The sequence below is a fragment of the Oenanthe melanoleuca genome, chromosome 19, assembly GCF_029582105.1.
Source record: "Oenanthe melanoleuca isolate GR-GAL-2019-014 chromosome 19, OMel1.0, whole genome shotgun sequence".
NCBI classification, from domain to species: domain Eukaryota; kingdom Metazoa; phylum Chordata; class Aves; order Passeriformes; family Muscicapidae; genus Oenanthe; species Oenanthe melanoleuca.
The window spans coordinates 4,783,447-4,805,169 of record NC_079352.1 but is presented as its reverse complement, the minus strand read 5'-3'; the positions used below and the strand labels follow the sequence as shown (position 1 = coordinate 4,805,169).

At 42.5% G+C, this 21,723-nt stretch overlaps 2 protein-coding genes across 4 annotated transcripts in view; both read right to left on the bottom strand.

The window, feature by feature from the left end:
• The window catches only part of MYO1C (myosin IC), a 49,016-nt gene extending 47,376 nt beyond the window's left edge, over positions 1 to 1,640 (bottom strand). Inside the window, exon 1 of the mRNA XM_056506755.1 lies at positions 1,540 to 1,640. The gene's annotated coding sequence lies outside the window, so the exon portion shown is untranslated. The remainder of the gene's footprint in view (positions 1 to 1,539) is intronic.
• Positions 1,641 to 6,637: 4,997 nt separating this feature from the next.
• On the bottom strand, positions 6,638 to 21,587 carry INPP5K (inositol polyphosphate-5-phosphatase K). Of its 3 annotated transcripts, XM_056506467.1 has the most exons (13): positions 21,441 to 21,587; positions 19,262 to 19,369; positions 18,556 to 18,664; positions 15,965 to 16,081; positions 15,481 to 15,653; positions 14,766 to 14,877; positions 14,145 to 14,254; positions 13,554 to 13,580; positions 11,706 to 11,898; positions 11,335 to 11,472; positions 10,791 to 10,874; positions 10,034 to 10,138; positions 6,638 to 9,013 (listed from the first exon to the last, which is right to left on the bottom strand). In XM_056506467.1, the coding sequence occupies exons 1-13, from the start codon at positions 21,473 to 21,475 to the stop codon at positions 8,900 to 8,902; spliced, it is 1,425 nt and encodes a 474-aa protein (XP_056362442.1). In that variant the 5' UTR covers positions 21,476 to 21,587; the 3' UTR covers positions 6,638 to 8,899. The 3 variants fall into 3 exon arrangements, with proteins under 3 accessions (XP_056362442.1, XP_056362443.1, XP_056362444.1); XM_056506468.1 differs by lacking the exon at positions 13,554 to 13,580; XM_056506469.1 differs by lacking the exon at positions 13,554 to 13,580 and having other exon boundaries at positions 18,556 to 18,657.
• Between the last annotated feature and the right edge of the window lie 136 nt (positions 21,588 to 21,723).

Sequence of the window (21,723 nt, the reverse complement as noted above, 5' to 3'; positions counted from 1 at the left end):
TATAAAGCATTCTCAGCCCCCAGTTTTTTACTGGTCTTCCTCCAGTGGTTTAGATCAAATAAAAATAAAAAATAAAAGGGCTTGACTCATTTTGTCAGAATCTATGTAAGTTCTCTTACAGTTATTATAAATCCTGACAATGTACTGTAAATCACAAGTTTCTTCACTATTAATTATGAAGAAGAGAACAGAAATGACACACTGTGGATCCTGACTCACATGGGATCTCTCACTCCTTAGTGTGTTATGATTCACACCCTTTTTTTTTTTCACTTTAAAAATAAATCTATCCTTTGTACCATGATAAATTAGGACAACATGTGTTCAGTGTAGCACTCCATTGATCCCTGCCAGGCAGAACACAAAATTCATATTTACACAGCCCCTCCCTAAAACGCATTATCAAAACTGAAATCCCTAAAGTGTCATGACAGTGGTTGCCATATCAGGGCTACTGTGAAAATTAAGAACTCATCAGTTCCACAAGCCTTAGGCAGTTTCTAAAACTTTTGAAAAGGTGCTGACAACTGGCAATTGTCTATTGCTCCAAAGGGGGATGAAAGAAAAATGCCTTCCTTCCCAAGTACTCTAAGATGTGGTTCTGTTTTCATGGCTTGTCCCACCAACCAAGCAAATTTTCTCATTTGTCACTTTCAAAAACTAAGCAGCTGCCATCCACAAGTAGTTCTGGAGGAGCCTTCCGCCCCAAGCAACTGTCAGAGAGAGATTAAATACCAGAATAATCTCTGTATTGTATCTCAGAATCACTTCTCTGTAATCCTCCCAACGACAAGAATGCAGCTCAAGCCATCTTACTTGGAAAATTCAAGTTACTAGAATGAGTTGCTCATTCAGGCAGAGTCAGATTCCTCCTGTGAGTCACTGTCACTTAAAGCAATTAGAACTGGGAAGAACTGGCATGGAAAGCAGCATTAGAAATGAGGATCCCCGAGTCTCAGTGGTGTAAACTGGAGAAGTTAAGGAGTTTGACCACCTCCAGCTGTGAATACACCGAGCTTTCAGGCACCTGTGCAAGAACCGGCAGAGAAGGAAGAATTCCTCCAGCGCGAACGTCAGCGCTGTGCACGGCAGGGCGGATCACACCCAGCAGCGCTCGGAGCCGGAACGCAAGTTCGGGATGTACAGGAAGCCTGTCTTGACAAGGGCAAGCCAAGCCGAGCCGCCTGCAGCCCCGGCCGTGTCCCGGCCCCGTCCGAGCCCCGCCACACCCTGCCGGTCCCCGCGAGCAGCCGGGCCCGCGCACCGAGGCGTTACCGGCGCCGGGCAGCGCTCAATGAGCGCCCCGGGCAGCCGCGGCCACGCCGGCCGCTCTGCCCCGCTCACTCGTTCCTTCCGTGCACAATGTTCCGAGTTTCCGGCAAGCTCGGCGGCTGCGGGAGAACGGCCGAGCCGCGCCGCCCGGGGCGCTGCCCCCGCGGACCCCGCAGCCGTGTGCCGGAGCGCCGCTGCTGCCGGCCGGGCAGGAGGCGGCCGCGCACACCGATCGCTCGCTCGCTCGGCTCCCCCGGCCCCGCTCACCTGCGCTCGGTGCCCCGGGACGCGCGGCTCGGGGCCCTGCGGCGGCTCCGCGAGCGGCTCTGCGCTGAGTGCCCGCGGCAGCCCGCGCCGCGCCGCTAGTGAGCATGTCCGAGCGCCGGGCATGCGGGCTGCATGAGGGCCGCGCTCCGCCCTCACCTGCCCCGGCCCGCCGGGACCCGGCAGCACCGCCCTCACCTGCCCCGGCCCGCCGGGACCCGGCCGGGACCCCGCAGCTCCGCCTCACCTGCCCCGGCCCGCCGGGACCCCGCAGCTCCGCCTCACCTGCACCGACCCCACCGGGACCCCGCGGCTCCGCCTCACCTGCACCGACCCCGCCGGGACCCTGCAGCTCCGCCTCACCTGCCCCGGCCCGCCGGGACCCGGCCGGGACCCCGCAGCTCCGCCTCACCTGCACCGACCCCGCCGGGACCCCGCGGCTCCGCCTCACCTGCACCGGCCCCGCAGCTCCACCGGCCCCGCCTCGCCCCCCGCGCTGCTCACGCTGTCCGCAGCAGCAGCAGCAGCATCCTGCCCGGCAGCTTCTGCACGCAGCTGACGGTGCCGCCTCGAAGGGCAGACGCACCTGCCGAGATAAAGCTGGAGCGCTGATGGTGATTCTACCGGCCCCTCCTGGCTGTGGGAGCCAGCAGGAGTGCGTGTTCCGGCTCTGGAGTGATTGCAGCGAGCTCGGGGAAGCATCCGCTGTAAGCAGCAGGTTGGTTCATCCCACACAGGTGTAAAATACCCGAGGCAGTCTTGTCAGGATCCACAGGAAATTCTGCACATTGAACTCCAACAGCCTGAACCACTCTGAGCTGAAGAAGTAAAGCTCTGCTCTTGCCACTCCTGCAGCAGTTTAAAATATCTTAAAGTTTCTCTAAAACCACCCCTCTCTGGCCATTCCTGCAACACCAACACTGTCTGGCACACACTTTTCAAAGTAGCAATTGAATGTTTAAAACTTTTTAGAAAGTTGAACCAATACCTTTTCTCTCTTTGATGTCTTCCCCAGGACCATGGCACACGCTAAGGTTTAAAGAATATTTCCCCCTGGGAACAACAATTCAGTCCTGCCTACTATCACCACAAGTAAGTCAGTAACAGCCCTGCAAACCAAAGAACACCAGAATTGCCACTGTCTCCTCTCCCAGCAAGGCAGGGGGAGCTCTCAGGTTTTTTTTCTGAAATAAAATTACTCTACCTGACAATTGTGCAACCACACAGTAAATGTCTCAGCTCATTTTCAGATTGTGTTTCAGATTAGTCACTAGAAAGACAATACTAGGAAACACCAGCAACGTGCACAGATGTGCACTTCAGCACAAGATGGCTCTGCTAGACCTGAAGGTCTGTTAAAGGTTTTAAATAGCTATGACAGAGAAATTCAGAGTTACATTTAGGTACTTGCAAACATTTTAAATTTTACACAGTTTCTTTTCTTTAGACTCTAATTAAAAATTATACAAATGCAGATAAGAAAATATTCTTAAGCAAAACCCACAAAACAGCCATTCATACCAAGAAAACTGAAATTATTCTTAGAAAAGTACCATCATTCTCAACTGTGTGTGTCAAACCAGAAAAGATCAGTTCATGGATTTCCATCTGCTTACCTACAAACACTGAGCACAAGTCAGTAAAGCCCCAAGTTGACAGAATAGTCAGTTCCTTAAGATATTTCTAAGTTTGTTAATATGTGCCTGTATCACTGAATTTACCAGATGTGAACCTTCCTGCAACATTCAGAACATGAACCTCATGCCAGCACAATCAACACAAGAGGAACAAAATAACTGTTTTAAAGCTCTTTCCCCTCCCCTGCAGTCTGAAAGCGCTCCCAGAATTCTGACAGAATTCATAACAGCCAGGCCAAACACCAACTTCTGCTCACTGCAGTATTTCTGGAAACAAAGTTTAACGATTTTCTAAACTCCCACTCACTTCACCACTACTCATTCCATCCCAGAGAGACAAAACTGTTCACAGCACAGCCCCAGTCACTCCAATGACCAAGCAGCCCTGCAAACCCTCCCATTGCTGCCCTGGAGTTGCTCAGCTCAGATCTAAGGTGGTTATTGTGTAACCAGCAGTACCGGAGGGGACAGAGAACAACAAAAGCCAAGCTTACAGTCCTGCGCTCTGCCTTGTGCCCGACCACGCGGATGATTTCTCCTGTAGGAACACGTTCAATCTGCAGCTCCATTCTCCCAAGGAAAGTCAGTAAATCCCTCTATTCTTTTTGGATAGTTCTGATTTCAGTGTGCAGCACCAGCAGCCAACCTCGGCTGAGAGCAGTCTTTGATTTGGAGCCCTGTTGTGAGAGGAAAAGATGAACCTCTGTATTTATACCAAGTGTTAGGTGGGAACTGAAACAATGAAGTTCAAGCCTGGTTTCCACTCATTCCAACGTGCCACGACAGTTCCAAGAAGCCTAAATTTATGTTTGTGTTTATTGCCTCCAACTTTGTTGCTGTTCCATTTCTGTCCCACCAGGCTCAGAAAAGTCAGGTCGCTGCGGATGCTGTTTCAGAGGTGCTGGCACGAAACAATCCCTTGGTGAACTTCAAAAACCTACCAAGAGATTTTGTGCAGAAAAAATCCTTCATCTTTGCCTCCAAGAGCAAGCAATAGAAAACCCTGATTGCTCCCATGGTAACTACAGGAAGTTCTGCAAACTGCTGCAGAACGGAATCATTATTAATTGAGTCCTTGAGTAGCTAACTAATCTTGGCAAAGGAAATTAATTGGCACGTTACAGCATGAAAATTCCTACAAATAGTAGAAAAATAATCTGGTGAATGCTGGTTTAAGTGCAATTACAGAGCTTTACAATGATCATGCCATGCATTAATGGAGTGGCCAGACCTATCACCCTCCAAAAAAGATATCAGATATCCTGCCTATGACTGGGGGATAAAAAATCACTCTAAATTTCAGGTATTTTAAAATTTGCTGAGGAGATAATTCCTTCTATCTCCTTGGAAGAGCCAAATTTGAATTTTCAACTCTACTACAAACCAACTGCAGTTGATAATGCTTGCCAAGAAAGCATTAACAAGACTAATTAATAAGATTACCAAGCACTGTCCACTCCAGAGCAGATACAGGTAACACAATTCTGTTTAAAAACTGCAAAGAAAGGGCCTGTGACTGTTATGTGTTTCATATCTGGAATTATTATTATTATGCTTCCTTAGCTGTTATACACAAGATTGTTCCAGTCCAACCATTTGTTTCCTTGAGCACTTACTTCCCAATATGGAGTTCTACTAAAAAAAAAAAATATATATTTTATCACATTTAAAAACCCAACACTGTCACTTCCCCAAACAAACCCACCCTACTCTCAGTAATAAGGAGCAATATCCAGCCTGATTTATCTCCCCTTTCTATGGAGAGAAATCCCAAAGGTCAGAACACCAGAGCTGTGTTAGTGGAATGGCTCCTGTGATGCAGATACCAGAATTTTGTGCAAAAAAACCTTCTGAAAATGAGCTACAAGAAGATGGGCTGCAAGTGAGTGGTAAGATGGAAAAAAGGTAAAGACAGCATAAAGAAGCTGGAAAAAATGTGAAAGAAATAAAATTTAAAAAAGGCACAGAGGAGCATAATGTGGCCTCTCTTTTGAGCCTGAGCTCAAAACCACACAGTGACAGTGCAATTGGAATTGGAGAAATGATGCTGAAACATTCCCTACCAGAGCTGATGTCTGTCCTTGAGAATTGCCAGTTTCAAATCATGGCTAGCAGGTTAAAATGTTTGCTATTCTATCTTCCATCCTTTTGTGGTCCCTATATTCATATTTTCTGAATTTTTCCTGCACCTCTGCATTTGCTCTGGCCAGTTTGCATCCCCAGATCTCACACTTCACTGTTTACCTCCAGTAATTCTCCAAACCTGTATTCAGCTGTCCCCACACAGATTTATCTTGCTGCTTTCTAGGCTGCACAATGTTCCTTTTTATTTGCAGAGACCCTGTAAGTGGAAGGTGACAGTTCCACTGCAACAGAGGGAGGTGGGATGTACAAATGACACAGATCCATGATGTTCCTCAAATTGATGCAATTAAACAAGTTCAGGGCAGTTCCTGAGCTGATCATTTTCCAGAGTAACTGTGGATTAAATAGAAATTGCTTCATGTCAATCATGTCCATCCAGGGACAGAAAGGGCCACAGGAAACTTCCTGTTAGCAACACAGAGCTCTCAAAAAAGGTATTATTTCCTCTCTCAAGGAAAACCTCATTCCAGCTTTGTTCAGCTGGCAGTATATTAATTCAGACAAGTTCATCTGAGTGTCACTCAGTGTCCAGGAGCAGAGAAGGAAGCAGTGGTAGTAGAAACAATGGTCTTTATCAGAAGGTATTTTTAGGGTTTCACAAACACGCAAGACATCTTAGAAATATTTCCTGTTTACACAGAGCTGTACTATCTGTGTGCAATGATACACTGCACATCCTGAGGTTAGCCAGAAATCAGAAATATATGGGAGTTCAATGAGACTAGACTGGACAACATTCCTTGGGATATATAGTTCCCATTTGAAAATTAATTATCAAACAGCAGAGAGTTATGAAAAGTTATCCTTAGATGGAAATCGAGTTCAAATTTATATTAAAATATACTAAATTTAAAATATGGAGCATAATTTAGCAGGTATTTCATAAAGGCATAAGAGACACCTCAAATCACAACATAAAAAATTCACTGTGAAAAAGTGAAAGCAGAAGAACCTGTTCTCAAAAGTTAAGAAACAATGTCAAGTGGTCTGGGCATTTTTACAAGGAAAATGTCGAAACCTCCTCAGTGGGGAAGAGGGACAGAAAATGCAAAACATCAAGAGCATTTAATACTGGATTCATTGAAATAGGGAAAAAAATAAGATGAATCTGCTGTGTCCAAAGGAATACCAGCATTTGTCCTTGCCTTTCTTTTGCAGCCCAAGTCCTGCCATAGGTTGTTCCTGATTTCCTTCTAAAATACTTTTATCTGTGCATTAAACATGACCAAACCAAGCTCCCTGGAGAAAGGTTACAAATTAATCCTCCCCACCCAAACCAGTCTCTTCCTTCTCAAATTAACAGAGGCCATGCACAACACTTCACTGCCAGGATTTATTTTAGAGGTACATGAAAAGAAAAACACATGAGTATAAAAACATTTCCAGTGATTATAACATCCAATTAAAGGTGTTCTAAGAAAAGATAAATTTCATCAGAAATTGCATCATTACAGGTCATGGAATAGTTTGAAAAGCTACCATAGGTAACAGTAGTAAACAAAAGTGCCTCTGTGTGCATAATACTGAAGTTCTGTGCAGCATCCTCCTCACACACAAGCAGTTCCAATCCCAGCTGCTGGGGGCATTTCCCGGGAAGTCCCGTGGTTCAAAGGATCAGTTTACAAAATGCAGCTTCTGTGTCCAGTGACAGAGGGTTCTCAGCTCCCACCAACACAAAGGATCTCGAGTGTCTGGCCCCTGCAAAGAGGCTGCATGGCACCCTGCTTAGAAGAAACGGGATCTTGGTCCACAGTAAATCGCCAGCTGTGGTCTGGAATTCAAAGCCCACTGCTCTCTGGGCTCTCCACAGAATCCCCTTGCATGGAGAATGGTCAGAGTTACACAAGTGAAACCAGAGACAAAGCACAAGTCAGGAACTGCAGAAGGTACTGCAGTTCAAGGCAGGGATTTGTCTGATGCATGAGAAGTCACACATCTGAAAGATTCAGTGCAAAACAAATCCTTAGGGGACCAGTATAAATGGGAAAATGGTTTCTAATATGGTTCCAAAGTGTAACAGGAATGTACAAACTGTAAACCTCAAGGCAGTGTTAATCCATGCAATGAACACAGTATCCTCTGAACCTGCCCTCACTACTCACAACTGGGAACAGTTCCTAACATCAAGCTGAGATACAACTAAAACCTACAGAGGCCAAGTGTTCCTAAAGCCCACTGCAACTACCTAACCAGAAACCTGTATCAGAGCTTCAACAGACAAAGACACCTGGACCTCAAAAGATTTTATACAGTGAATGATAAAAGCAAAACAAATATCCTATCAAGCTGTTAACTTTCTATCTCAAAACAACCCTGAAAAATATAAGGCTTTGAGAAAAAGAGCAAAAAGGAATCCACTCAGTTCTGAAGCAGAGTTCCAACAAGAACATCCCAACACTCCTTGCTCTTCCACTTGATCCAAATCTGCTCTTTTCTATCCCTGTGCCAGTGAGGAGTGACTAACTCTGCTCACCACACCTGGGAGGGAGCTGTGGATGCAAAGCATGGCAGACTCAAAGTGCTCTGTCCCAGCACTGCAGCCTGAGATTCTGTGGAATGTTGGAGCCCTTTCCTATCCTTTCCAAAAATCTCTATTTCCTCACCAAGAAACACCCTTTCAGAAGCTAACTACCTTTCAGGTTCCTAAAGGTACAGGAAATTTCTTATTCCATCTCCACCCTCAAGTGCACAGGATATAGAAAGGTCTGAGCACCTCTAGAAAAACAGAAAGTTTGCATTGATTGCTATAAATTGAAGAGATTTACAATTTGGGCTGCTCATCTATGCTAAAGCATTTCTCTGCAATTTCCCTCAGAAGTTGTGGGATCCTGGCTCACTCCAAGCCAGGGACTGGTATAAAAATGGATTTATTTTACATTTTTAATGAGGGGGAGAAAGGCAATAAGCAAATTGCTTAATTGTTTTATAAAAGAAGAATTTAAAAAATCAGGAATAGTGCATTTTGATAAATGTATTTAAATCTGGAAGAATCAGAAATGGGAAATCCTACAAAGGGTTTTCAGTAAGGCATGAAGAGAAGGATCTACCAAAGGAGACTTTACACACTCCAAAGATTTTGTTTTTCATGTGACCTGTTGTCACTGGTGTTTCCCAAAAGGTAATTAGCTTACATTTGAAAGTCAAATAAAATTTCAAAACAAGCTAACTAGCTGTATCTAATAAATAATTTTTAAATAACTTCATTTAAACTCAAAATTTGGAAATCAATTATTGAGTGGTTACAGTATAGTAAATATTGCATCTTAAATAAAATATCCTCTACAAAAAAGGAACAAGCCTAAAAATCTATTAAACATTGCAACTTCCTTAGGTTAAATCATTGCATTAGAAATGTCTATCACCTTAAAACACACAGCATTCCTTAAGTGCTATTTTACAGTTCTCATCCAGTGCAAGAGAGTTACTCTCCCCAGAATAAAAAGATCCATTTCCACAATAAATTATCCTCTATGAGCTTCCAAAGTTTCTGAACAATCCTACCTGTCTTACTCCATCTTCTAAGAGCAAAAGCTTATAATCACTAAGACATAAAGAATCATCTGACTGCTGAACCAGGACCATTATGTGCCCTTTCTTTTTTCAGAATCACCAAGTTCTGGATTTTCAGCTTTCTGCAGCAAACTGCTCTCTTCCTCTGGCAGGTCCTTGTCTATTGGTGCTTGGCTAGGCTGAATCTAGGAGAAAAACAGGATAAAAACCAAATTAACAATTCAAAACCACTGTGTTGCTCTATATTATTCATACTATTATATAAAGAAGTCTGTCATGCTTGCTAAAAATTGAGAAGATTAAAAAATCCAGTAAAAATTCACTACAGTGATATCAAAACATTAAATGTCATGCAAGAAGGCAACAATCCTGCAGAATCTCTGATAGATACTGAGCTCAGAGAAAACACAAATACTACAAATACTACACTCTGCCATGTTCCTCACCCATACAGAGAAAAATACCTAAAAAAAGATACAACAGCAAAAAACAGGAATGAGATACAAGCCAGCCCAGGAACTTTCATTATTTTATCCCCTAAGGCACTGAGGTTTCAGAGTCTTCTACAACCCCTTCATTCTCATCATCAACAATGCAGAATTCCTATTTCAGTGATTCCCCAGCACAGGAGCACAGCCATGACAGCATGGAAAATTATGCACAAACAAAATTATTCTGGAAAAAAAGAGTGTTTGTGTAGAAACAGCAATGCTTGGTCAGTTCATCTTGTTTGGGCAGGTTAAGTCATCCTTGTAGAAATTAAACAAATCCTGTTAATCAAATAATTTGAGTCCAGCTGTCTTATCCTTCCCAAATTCAATTGACAATTTACAGGAAACATTTGGGTGCAAATCACAGGATGGAGGACAAAGAGCCCACTTAAAATCTGCCAGAATTTTGGCAGCACTTGATTTTTCACCTTTACAGAAACTGGGGAGCTAACAGGGAGCCTGAAGCTCCAAAAGTGAACAGTGAGGGAGAGAAACCTGTCTTGTTTCACTGCTGTGTGATCCTGTTACAACTACTCAGAGTCTTTCAGCACATCAGCAAATCCTTTTTAGCCAGGACATATCCTTTTTAAAATCCCTTCTGCTGCCACCTTCCCAAGCATTAACACAGCTGTGTTGAGATGCATCTTAAAACAAAAAAAGTAATAATAAATAAAAAATCACATCAACATTAATCAGTGCTTCCTAATGTATTACCTGAAAAGGTTCACTGATGCCAATTATTGACTGCAAGTTATTGCTATAATAACAAAGCAAAAATTCTCCTCCCATCCTAGGTATTTCTGAAGCACTCATGTAAACCTGGCAAGAATAAGAACAGGCAATGAGCAATTTCCACAGAAAAAGAAATTAACAAAAAAGCCATTCAGGACACCACCAAAATCAGTATCTGCTATTTATAAGCACGTTTTAAAATGTAAGCTAAAACGGATGGGGACAGAAATAACTCAGGAAACCATCTGAAAATTAAATCAGGGAGGAGAAGGAATATCCTTTACCATGTCAGCAAGCTGGCTTGGTTCAGTGAGAAGGGAGGAGAGACCCAGAGTGGCTGGAAGGGAAGGGACAAAGCCACAGAGCAGCCGAGGCAGTGGAGCTGCCTCCTGGTGGCAACAGCAGAGCAATCCACAAGCTTGGTTTGCTCCTGTCCCAAGGAGCCAATTTCTATTTGTTCAGATAAGGATCTCTGGAAATTTATCATTTGCATCAAAAGAGGTTTTGTTTGGTTTAAATCACTTAGGTAATCACTACTAGAAAGCTTTGTAGCTTTTTAAAGAGGGATCAAAACATTCAAGAGGAAGAATTAGGAAGAGGGATTTTGAACAATAATATTGTTCCAAATTAGCTTCAACTGGGAAGAGGATACAGAATCCCTGAGGGGAAGGGGATATGGAACAAACCTCCAATGCTACTCTATAGGGAACTACATTAGAAAGAAATACAGCTGACTTACTTGTTTGCTGTGACTGTTGGAAGAAATTTCATCATCTTCCACCCAAGCATAAGTAACATAATCCTTCACATGCCTGAAAGTCACCTGCACAGAAAGATACAAACCATCAGCTTCCTGATGGAAACAAAACCATACTACATGAAAAACAAAGTTCTGAGAGATGTTTACTGTTTCACTGAAGTAATTAGAACACTCTTAGGATCAAAACACTTTGGGAGCATGCACACATCTTTTGTTTCTGAGAGGGTGGGACTGCTCTGCTCCCTCACTCTTCCATTAACTTTTTGTTCTTTCTTATTGTTGTATAAACTCCTTTCCACAGCTTCTTCTAATTTACTCCAATAAACACCCAGATTATTTTAGCAGAGAATTTAAAGTGTGTGGAAGAACTCACATGCTGTAGAGCTAAACTGTCAGCACGCAGAAACTAATGGCAATCAAGGACACAACTGCTTCTGCCATTCTGCACTAGCAAGAATCAGTGCTCTGAAACTCTCATCACATTCCCCAGCTTTGCTGAAGAGCCATGGTGAGGCAGCATTACCTGGAAGAGCCCAATCCAGTCCCAAGCACTGCTGGGGAATTCAGGCACTGCAGAGTAGCGGATGACAACGTCGTGATCTGCACTCCACTCACCCTCAGGATGCAGCACGACCAAGGGATCTGAGACAAGAGGCTTCATCTACACAAAAAACAGAGTTTAAACTCAGTCAAGCCTGTTATTCTTACAGTTACTCTTTTCAAGTTATTCTCTGCCACTTGTGGGACTCTTAACTGACTGCAAATAACCTGAAAGCAATTTGCTGCCTTCACTATGACCAGAATGAAACAGAGATTATGGTTTAGGAAATCAGATGCTGTAAGGCAACACTGAGTAAAAGAAACTTCTTCTTAACAACATAAGTGGGGCACCACCTCAAGCCTGAAAGTTCCTGTGACAGGTTTGTGATCACTGATGCCATAGCTCATGTGACTGACATAGTCATCCAGAGTAACAGAAATCAGCTTCTCTTCTTCAGGGAATTCTCCTTCTTTTGATGCAATCTCACTGAGATTTTTCACTTTCCATAGAATTCTATCAGTCCACGCTGGCTTTCTCTTCTTCTCACTGCAAAAATGTAAGATAAAAAGTGGAATGAGCAGAGAAACAAGCTGCCAAAAGCTAAGAATGCTGTGCAAAATCTACTCAGAGTTCAAAGACTGTGAGATACATATTAATAAAAGGAGGCAATCATATCCAAGCTTCATTTTACAGCTCTGTGTAATGTGTTTTACAACCAATGTCTCCTTAATTTGAACTCCACTCAGCACAGATCAGTTTCATGGCTTTCTGAAAGAGGAGTAAAATGAAGGGGAGAAGGATGTTTCAGTGGGTTAGTTGGCTTCATACAGGAAATGATACTTTCTCCTAAAACCCTGTAAAAACATGCATGAACACTGAGATAATACAGCAACTGCCCCAGGCTCCAAACATACAGATATTTTAAGAAACGAGGCAATAAATGTAAGGAACATGTATGTAGGAAGAGTCTGAATGACATTTGAATTTATTCAAAATTAAAATTCAATGTTAAAAGTTTCTTTTAACAACAAAAAACAGGACAAACTTGGGTAGCTTATGGTAATCACTGGTGCCACAGCAATGCCTTATTTAGAAGTTCCTCTAAATTGTACCAGCCTGCATTTCAGTTTTGCAAGCTACTGCTGTCTCATAACAACAGGCTTTCAAAATTCTGTAATCAAGGAAGTTGTGCTACACATCAAACTGTTATCACAATGCAGAGTTTTCTTTTATACCATATCAATTACACCAGAAGACATGAGCCCTCTGTGGTTCTCTCTGTAGTGGGAGGAAGGCTTAACAGCAACTCTCTGGATGGGTGGATCTCTTTAAACTGAAATGGAGAAAAGATCATACCCTATGGAAGAGGAATTAGAATGGACTGGATTGGATTATGAAAGTTAAAAGCAGGATGTATAAGGAAAACTGCCAGTTTAATAACTTTAAATATAAAAATCAAGGCCATTTAGTTCAGTACTCAACATCCTTTTGTTTTACTCCTTCCCACCTTTAACAAGGTGGAAAGATTTGAAATGACCAAGGGCCCTTACCCCACTTAGTGCAGTAATTCTCTAAACAGACAGAAATCTTTAGGAGATGCCAGATGTCTGCTCTGCTGTGCAGGAAAATACCAAAAGAACAGCTTAAGGTAAAACACTCCTGTTTTAGAGAAAGTGGGGTATTAGACTGGAAACAAACCCTCAGAATGCACAGTGAAGGAATATAAAAAATAAAATCATGTGGGTGCAGCAAAACCAACTTTTGCAGGGTGCCTGCCCTGAGGTCTGCTGGTCACCCCCATCTGAGCAGGATGCACACAGAATGTGCAGCCACACTTTTTGTTCTCTAAATCAGCCAATATAGACAACCAGGCTATGAATTGTTTGTAAAATGTCCAAGTTTGGATTATTTTAATTCTTTTTTTGTTAGATGGATTTACTGCTAGTTGCATTGCATCTCTTTATATTCAGTTAGGAAGCAAAATGTCTTTGGGTCCACATGAATAAACTTCCAATATTAAGTGCAACAGCAGAGCAGATGACACTGGAGCTTTCAGACAGGTTAAGAAAATCCCTAAAGAAAATCAGCTGTCATCTGATTTTCAAATATTTCACAAAAACCAAAGCAAAAGCTCAGATGAAGCCTTGTTTTGATTCTGAAATATTAAAAAAACTATAAAATTCAGAAAGTTCTCTTCTTACTTAAACCAAAATAGGGACTTCTGTTCTCTGGAAGTAAAGAAAAAGATCAGTACAAAACCCTGTTTGGACAGGAACTTATCCTTCTGTGGAAACATAAGACTAATACTTAACAAACAGACTTTAATATCACAGAAAAACTTTGGAAAATTAAGATAATCCAACTTAAAATAATCAATAAAGACAAATATACAATAATTTTCAAATACCAGCATATCAAATGAAATGCTTAAACAGAGAAGGGAAGCAAAAATGACAATTATTCTTTTGCTCCTTTTTGACAAGCAATGAGCACTTTTAGTAGGAAAGAACAAAACAAAAGCAGCTTAAACAAGTGCTCATTTATTTTGTTAATCTGGTCTTTGCAAAAAGGCAGCTGTGCTGTTTCATTACTCCCCTCATACAACCAGCAGACCCCAGCTTCCTCAGCCAAAAATATTCATTTATTCAGATTTGATCAATCCAAGTCTAACAGAACAGCTCAAAAGTCCTAGTACACTCAGGAAATTCAGGTTTGCTGATTACTGAAGTGATATTTAACCAAGAACCACATTCACTCTCATATTCCATGTCTAAATTCACTTTATCTTTTACCTTGTGTCATAGACCTCCGAGTAAAGGTCAAACTTGTAGGTGGGCTTAAACTGCAGAGGACCCTCTTTGAATTCTTTCAGAAATTTTTCCTTCTTTTTTGCCATATTTAACTGCAGAAATAAAAAGTAACTTTTAAAGATTATGCTTTAAAAAATCAAGAGCTTAAATGATGATTGGGAAAGCATCTTCCAAGAATTCAACACTGCAGTAAATACAATACTGGAAAGGTAAATTCAGAAAGGCCTCTTTGTTATAGTCAGAACTCTTGACATGATCAATTCAGAAGTTTAGAGGCAATTCTACTCAGAACAAAATCCAGAATTAGCTTCCCTTAAAAAGAATTTTTGGGAGAAGAGTACAGATAAAGGTGAGGAACAACTGACAAGACATGAAGTTCAAAGAAATCTCCAGTTAAACATGAGCATTGTAAAGGAGTAAGAAACTGCAAAAAAGCAGAAAAAGTATGCAGTTAACTGGGGCTTATGACCACCTCATGTTCCACCTCTGACTGCTCTGAGTTTGTGTTCTTTAACAGGAATTAGAAGCCAAATTTAACTACCACGTTGTGTTTGTGTGCTTTAAGACCAAAACCAAACCCCCAAAGAAACTGAGCCAACCTACCTGGTCCTTCTCCCAGAGCAGACTGAAACGCTTGCTATTGATTGATTCTCTGACAAAGTGTATCCCATAATCTGCTATCCGGAAGTTTAGATCTCCAAACCAGAAGAGAACCCTTAAAACCAAACCAAAATGCATCAAACAAGGAAGATTTGTATGAATCTATTAATTCAAGGGAAGAATTTGACAGAATGTTAGCCATTACAGTAATTAGGTGCTCTAATCACTTTTATTACCTAATGCAAACAGCTTAAACACAAACACTAAGTGTTATAGATAAGGTACACAGGGACAACCTGCTACTCAACAAAAAAAGTAACTGAAGTAATTGAAACAGTAAATTGAGTAAGTAAATTACCAGTAAATTAAGTCCCTTGCTGCTTGCTTTTTACTGCCTCAATATTAACATCTGAGTCTTACATCTCTGAACATTTAAAAGCAACCTAAAGAATTTTTGTACAAACAGGCTTTAGCTTCTAAAGCTTTCCTGTATGACATGTACAGTCTGTATGCTAACAAATGAATGTAATTAGAGAACTGGAAGAAAACAGCCTTGTAAAATAGACATTTATCTTTCAGATTATCTTTTCCTCCCAGGGCTCAGGGTCAAGGCTGAAGAGACGTTTAAAATAAAAATGATGGATGAAAAATCCATCTCTTCAGTGCAAGAGTTCATCCTATAATAGATAAAAATAACAGAACTGTGTGAACAACTCACTCATGATCCAAGGGACTTGGAATATCCTCTCCTTCAAACTGCATTTCCAGGATTTTCTCAAAGTCATCCAGGCGCTGCTCTGTGTTCTCCATGTGAGCTGGCAAGTGGCAGTTCATGAAACAGAGCGTGTGCCCAAAGAGGGACATGCGGACACTGACACCTCCTTTGTTCCCCTGGCATGGAAGGTGAACAACATCCCCTGAAACTGCACTCAGTGCCTGCAAATGGAACTAACAGCACCTAGGACTTTTTAAACCATGCAATTAAGATTTAAATCAGTACAATTTCTTCCTACACAACTTGTTGAGTATCAGCAAATCAACCGAAATCTGAAATTACGGTCTGTGCTGCACACGAGGTGGAAATAAACAAAAGCAGATTTTTTCTGCTTGTCAGGTAATTAATTTTTAATTAAACCACATCTCCTCTGTGGCAGCTTGGAGCCATGGAGAGGCAGGCAGGAGCAGGGGAGCACAGTCCTTACCCAGTAGCCGTAGAGGCCGGTGCGGGTGTAGTGGGTGTGGATGCCCCGGATGAAGGGAAGGTGCACGTGCTTCACAAAGATCAGCAGCAGCAGCCCCTGCATGCGAACTGCCGAGAGCTGCAGAGACAGAAAGGAAGGAATGGGCATTTCCTGGAGCTCCTTGGGGTTGCTTCACAAGAGCTTTCAGGTGAAGAAGGCCACAGCAGAAGTCATGTAACTCCCTCACCAAGCCTGGCCTCAGTACTGTGACACAGTAAATGCAGACTCATTGCCATGCTGTGAAAAACACATTCCTTATAAACACATCTGATCAATTCCTGAACTTCTAACATTACATTTCAATCTGATGTCGACCTCAAAACATGCACCTGCCCAAACCTCTTTAAAGACTTTTCTTCTGCCTCACCAGCCTCTTGTTTCTGCCTCTAAGAATCCTGTTCATGAAGGACCAAATCCTTCACTTTTCACCCAAAAGATTTATAACTCAAACCTACAAGTCCTCCAACAGCAGCAAGCTTTTCATACTGAAGCACCCTTGAGCAGATCATTAAATATTTAAAATGCCATTAAATGCCTCAAAAGCACAGCAGTCAGTTCCAGGCATCTGCAAAAACAATGGGCTGCAAACAGCAGAAACTCCTGCCTGCAGTGCCTGTAAAAACCGATTTAGCAAACACTTAGAGAGCACATAAGACACGGGGGTTTTGTGGTTTGGGGTTTTTTCTGTTTGTGTGGAAATAGTATAATAAAGATGTCCTTCACTGAACATTTATGGACTTCACAATGTTCCTGGCATGAAACAGAAAATTCATTGTGTTTGTTTTAATGATAATGATTCCATTTGAAATACAGACATTGAGATAAATACATTAAGTGCAGTTCAGTTTTATGCTGGATTAATTTAGAAACAGACTACATTAGAATAAAATTGACTATACAGCTGCTGGAGAAGCACAAGAATTCAGCACAAAATTTAAAACAGAGTTCCTCCTTTCTTGACCTCCATATCTATACAATTAAATAACTTCAGAATATATTTTAATGTTTTCATTGTCCTTGAACCCAACAAAATACCACAGAGAATACTGAAACAATGAACTGCAATTACTAATGATGCATAAATATTTTAGTAGTCAGCATTCTCCTTTCCATAATTACATTCATGAGGTACCAAGATCTTCCAGTCCCTTTGTTATTTGTTTGCTTTATTTCACTCTGCTGTGGCCAGTCCCCAGACATTTCTCAAGATCATCCACAGGTCCTGAACACCACAAGGCACTGATCTCTCCCCTGCTGGAATCAGCACCAGTCCCACCAGTCCTCAGAGCCAAATCAAGCAAAGCCCTTTCACAGAGGGAACATGATCCTGTGGATGGTGAAAGAATTGACTGTGACCAATTGAACACTCTGAAAACAGATCCTGTCACTGAGGGGACAGAATGTCCCAAGGATGGCACCTCTCCCTCCACACCCAACCTCATCACAGGTCAGCCAAGGGGTAACTGCTCCTCTCCTGCTCAGCCAAATTCCTGCCTAAGTCCTGGGATAACCTTTCCTTGCTGCCTGGTTTGATTTTGACCCGGCCTGACAGCTCCCCCTTGTTATTAGAGCTAATCAAGTCCTGCTGAAAGCCATTAGGTGGCAGCATCCATTCATTAGCGTGCTCCAAACTGCCTCAGTTATAAATTAGAATTCAAAATCAGCCAGGCATACCAGCAGGAATTCTTTTAACTCTGTGTATTCAGGGCCTGAATGTCAGCCCACGGCCAGATTTTGAATTTTTATCAGCAATGACTTAGGCCAGAGTGAACAATGTGGGTTTTTTTCTTTTTGTAATTCCCAATGGGTCCTTTGTGTTGTTTAATTACAATTAAAAGAACAGCACAACTACTGAGTCTGATTAGCATGCAGATAAATGCAATTACCTCAGCAAAACCAGCCTAAAATAGTGCTTGGTTTAGAAAATCACTACAAAATGCTTTTAGTTTCTCTTTACTAGAGAAATTCAGGTTACCTTCCTACATTTATTGCTGGCTTTATTAAAATAGTCAGTACTTTAGCTGATCTTATGTCCCTGAAACTATCCCAAAATCTTATCATTTAAATTCCCATATAATGTTATAGGTCTTCAACCAAAAACTAAGTTCTCACTTAAATATATACACCCACGAAAATCCTGTTTTACACATATGCAATTTATTTTCACCTGCAAACAGACTGGAAAAAAAAAACAAGATAAAGGAGCTTTACCAATTTTAACAAAAATCACTGCCATTGCTTGGGATATTTATAGAGCAAGACTACACTAGAAGGATCACAACACAGTTCCTCAGTATTGCACAGAGCAAAAAGCTTTTCTACAAACACAGGAGAGATAAAGATATTGTGGCCACAGGAACTATGCTGTTCAGTATGAGTTAACATCACATAAAAACAGGAAAACACAGGTGTGATGAGGAATCACACCTATGTACCTGTGGAAGTGGCAGACCTGCAAAAACACCATCAACTTATCTTTTATGGGTATCTGAGAAAAAAAAAAAATAAGGTATTTTCCTTCAGTGCTGTGACACAGAGAGGTAAATAATTACCTTTATATATCCCAAAGGAGACAAGACAGTCATGAAAAAAATGCTCCATGGATCATCAAATGCCAAGTCAGACAGAAAATTTGGGATTCTTGAATTCACCTCCTGTAAGCTGAATACATCACAATTATTCACATTGCACTGATTGATTTGGACAGAATTCATAGGAGCTTTGCAGAACACAGACCCCAGAAATTTCTTGTTGTTCAGTTTCTCATTCAAGCAGTTTAACCCACACAAAGATCTAACACATCTGACAGTGAGGAAAACAAAATTGAGGAGGTTATTTACACCTGAAGATACAATGCCAGACTCAAGATGTGTTATGACAAATAACCTGATTGTCAGGACTTCAGAATTTCAGCATAGTTTGGAAAATACAGAGGCAGATTGTGCCCAACAAGCTTGCAGTAGTTACCTTAAAACATTCTGAATTTTCAATAACAAAATGAATATGCTAACAAAGAAAACAACAGCTTGAACTTGTGTGGTCTGTCACCACACAGCAGCAGCTAACTGCTATAAATCATCTCTGTTCTAAGTTAGTCCTCTGCTAGTTACACTAAGTTAGTGTTCACCCTCTGGAGCAATAGTGTTAAACTATCTCCCAGGCAGTGATTCACATCACACAGTGCTCCCAAAACAGACCATGCTGAGAGCCAGGAGCTTTGCAATAAACTCCCAGAGCCAGTTCTGCCGTATCACTCACCCTATAATGTACATATCCATGGTCGGGCCCAGCGAGTTGAGCTGAAGCAAACTCGCGACATCGGGAGGGGGAGAAGCTGTGCCCACATTCCAGGTAACCAAGTGTAGTCTGAAAGCAAACAGAAACCACACAAAACCAATGCTAAAATTGAAACGTGAACAGGCAACCAACTCTAAGAACATTCTAATTCCCACACAAAATTCCTATCACTTCCCATCAATCAGAAATCTATCCGCCAGCCCCGAAAAAAACCAAGCGGACGGAGCACAACCTCAATTCCTGCCACTTATCCTTCATCTTTTTCCCCCAGATGAGGAAAGCCTCATCCAGAGTGCGAGACACTTCTTCGTGGATCTCATCATCCGAGCTGATGTCCTCCACGCAGGCCATGAGCTGGGCCACCCTGTGCCGGAGCTGCAGGCGGCCGCTGGAGCCGGTGCTGCCGATGCTGGCCGAGCGGCTGCGCACGCCGCCCAGGCTCTCCAGATCGTTCAGCGACAGCCCCTCGCAGTGCTGGAAGGCATCCTCGCCGCTCAGCGATGCCATCTGCCCCGAATTACACCTATGCCCTGCAGGGCTGGCCCATTAAAATCAAGAGATTGATAAGGGTCTTCCAGACCCTGTGGAATTCAACATTGCTTCCGACACAAAAGGATAAATGCAGGTGCAGCAATGCTGGGAAAAAAAAAAACAACTATGTGGCGTTCCCACTGGTTGTTACAAAAGCTGCAATCACGTTCTACCACACACAGTGAATTGGTTTTTTCATAATAGATTTAATGGGGTTAATTCGAGGAGCTCAAGGTTTAAAAGAATTTATTGTTGATTTGAATCGATCATGTGCCTGTCTGTAGGCAAGGAGAAATGTAATCTCCAGCTCCCAAACATTCAAAGTTCTGATCAGAACCAAGCAAAGCCACCGTTCCTCTCAGCATCCACACCACAGCTTTATCTGTTGTTACTTTACAAAATGGTAACTTCAGTACCGGAGCTTCTAAAAGGAGATTCACTTTACTGTCAGTTTTGTTACATGACAGGCTTAAAAAATAATAAATTGTTAAATTTCCACCCATCTTACAGTTCTATAATATCCTTATAAACACTGATAATTAGTGAATCCCACCAATACACCCATTATTAAGGCTGTGTTTTTATCCTACAATTAACTGTCTATTCAAGGTGACAAACAATGTATGTAGAAAAGCTGGAAAACTGTCTTGCACAATAGATTAAAATGATCCATAATTTTCCTCACAAATAGTGTATCTTTGTAAAACGACACTGAAGTCACCCAAAAGTTACTCCAAAACAAATTTCTAGGGGAAAAAAAATGTAGGTAGGCTGCAGATTTTAACTCTGCCACGGCAGATGTATCACTTGGGAACACTCTCCAGTTACTAATTTTCTAAGACAATTACCTGATTAAACAAAACTGCAGTAATGTTGAAACCATCAGTCATTACTGACAGAAATTCAACTCCTCAAGGTGCCCAGTGACCACAGCACTGATAAAAACACACACTTCATTGTGGAAACAAACACTGTGCCCTAAACACAGGCAACCTACTCAAGTCATTATTCAGCATCACCGCTGCTAATCCTCAAATGACTCAATTTCTCAGGGTCACAGTGCTCATAATAAAGCCTTCAGAGGATTTTTGAGATATTTGAGCTCTTGACAGCTTTATTTTGTTTTTTTTTTTTAATTTTCCTGTCACAGGCTGTTACACAAATCCCACCTAAGCAGGGTTCTGTAGGGAATCGAGCCCGGACAGGACACAGACACAGAGTGAAAACACATTGTGAAAACAGAAAAAAAAAAGAAAAAGCAGCAGAATCTCAATATTTACTCAAGCTTCTTCTTCCTCTCAGAAAGTGACAGGTTCGAGACACCCGGTCCATTAAAAAGTGCAGATGCTCGTGGCCTCATTACACATTAACAGAGCTCCGGGAAGTTTCGAGCACTCAGAAATACCCCATAAGCTCCCTGAACCCCTCCAGTACCGACCTTCCGAACCAGAAAATCAGCTTTTCTCCTTTATTTCTTATGACTACGCAACTCCGCCAATTAGCGTAACCCTGTTAATGACCACACACACACACAAGTTGCGCTAATTCTCGCCGATTTACGTAACAGCTCGGGGCCACTTTTGGGAGCCGCCGTCAGCCCCGCACTCACCTCAAGTCCTTGGAGGGAAGGCCCGCGGTCTCCATGCCCGGGTTCCCGCGGGAAGCGCTGCCCGAGGGGCGGGAAGGGCCGGCGGAGCCCCCGCGCTGCCCCCGCTCGGCCCGGCCCGGCCGCGGCCTCCGCGCCGCCCTCAGCGCCCCGCGCGTGACGGGGCCGGGCACGGCCCGCGCGACAGCGCCCCCTGGCGGCCGGGAGGACCCACAGCAGCCCCAGCACGGCCTCGATAACCCCTCTCTCCAATAAAACCCAAAAAAACCCCCAAAAACCACAAAAA

What these genes read in the sequence shown, in the direction of transcription:
- INPP5K (XM_056506467.1), bottom strand. Translation starts at nt 21,475, where the DNA reads ATGGAGACCGCGGGCCTTCCCTCCAAGGACTTGAG. An exon ending in CAGGAACTTTCAGGCTTGAG is followed by an intron (nt 11,473 to 11,705) that starts GTGGTGCCCCAC and finishes TTTTTTGTGTAG; the next exon opens with ATGAAGCCTCTTGTCTCAGA. An exon ending in ACTGGATTGGGCTCTTCCAG is followed by an intron (nt 10,875 to 11,334) that starts GTAATGCTGCCT and finishes CTTTCTGTGCAG; the next exon opens with GTGACTTTCAGGCATGTGAA.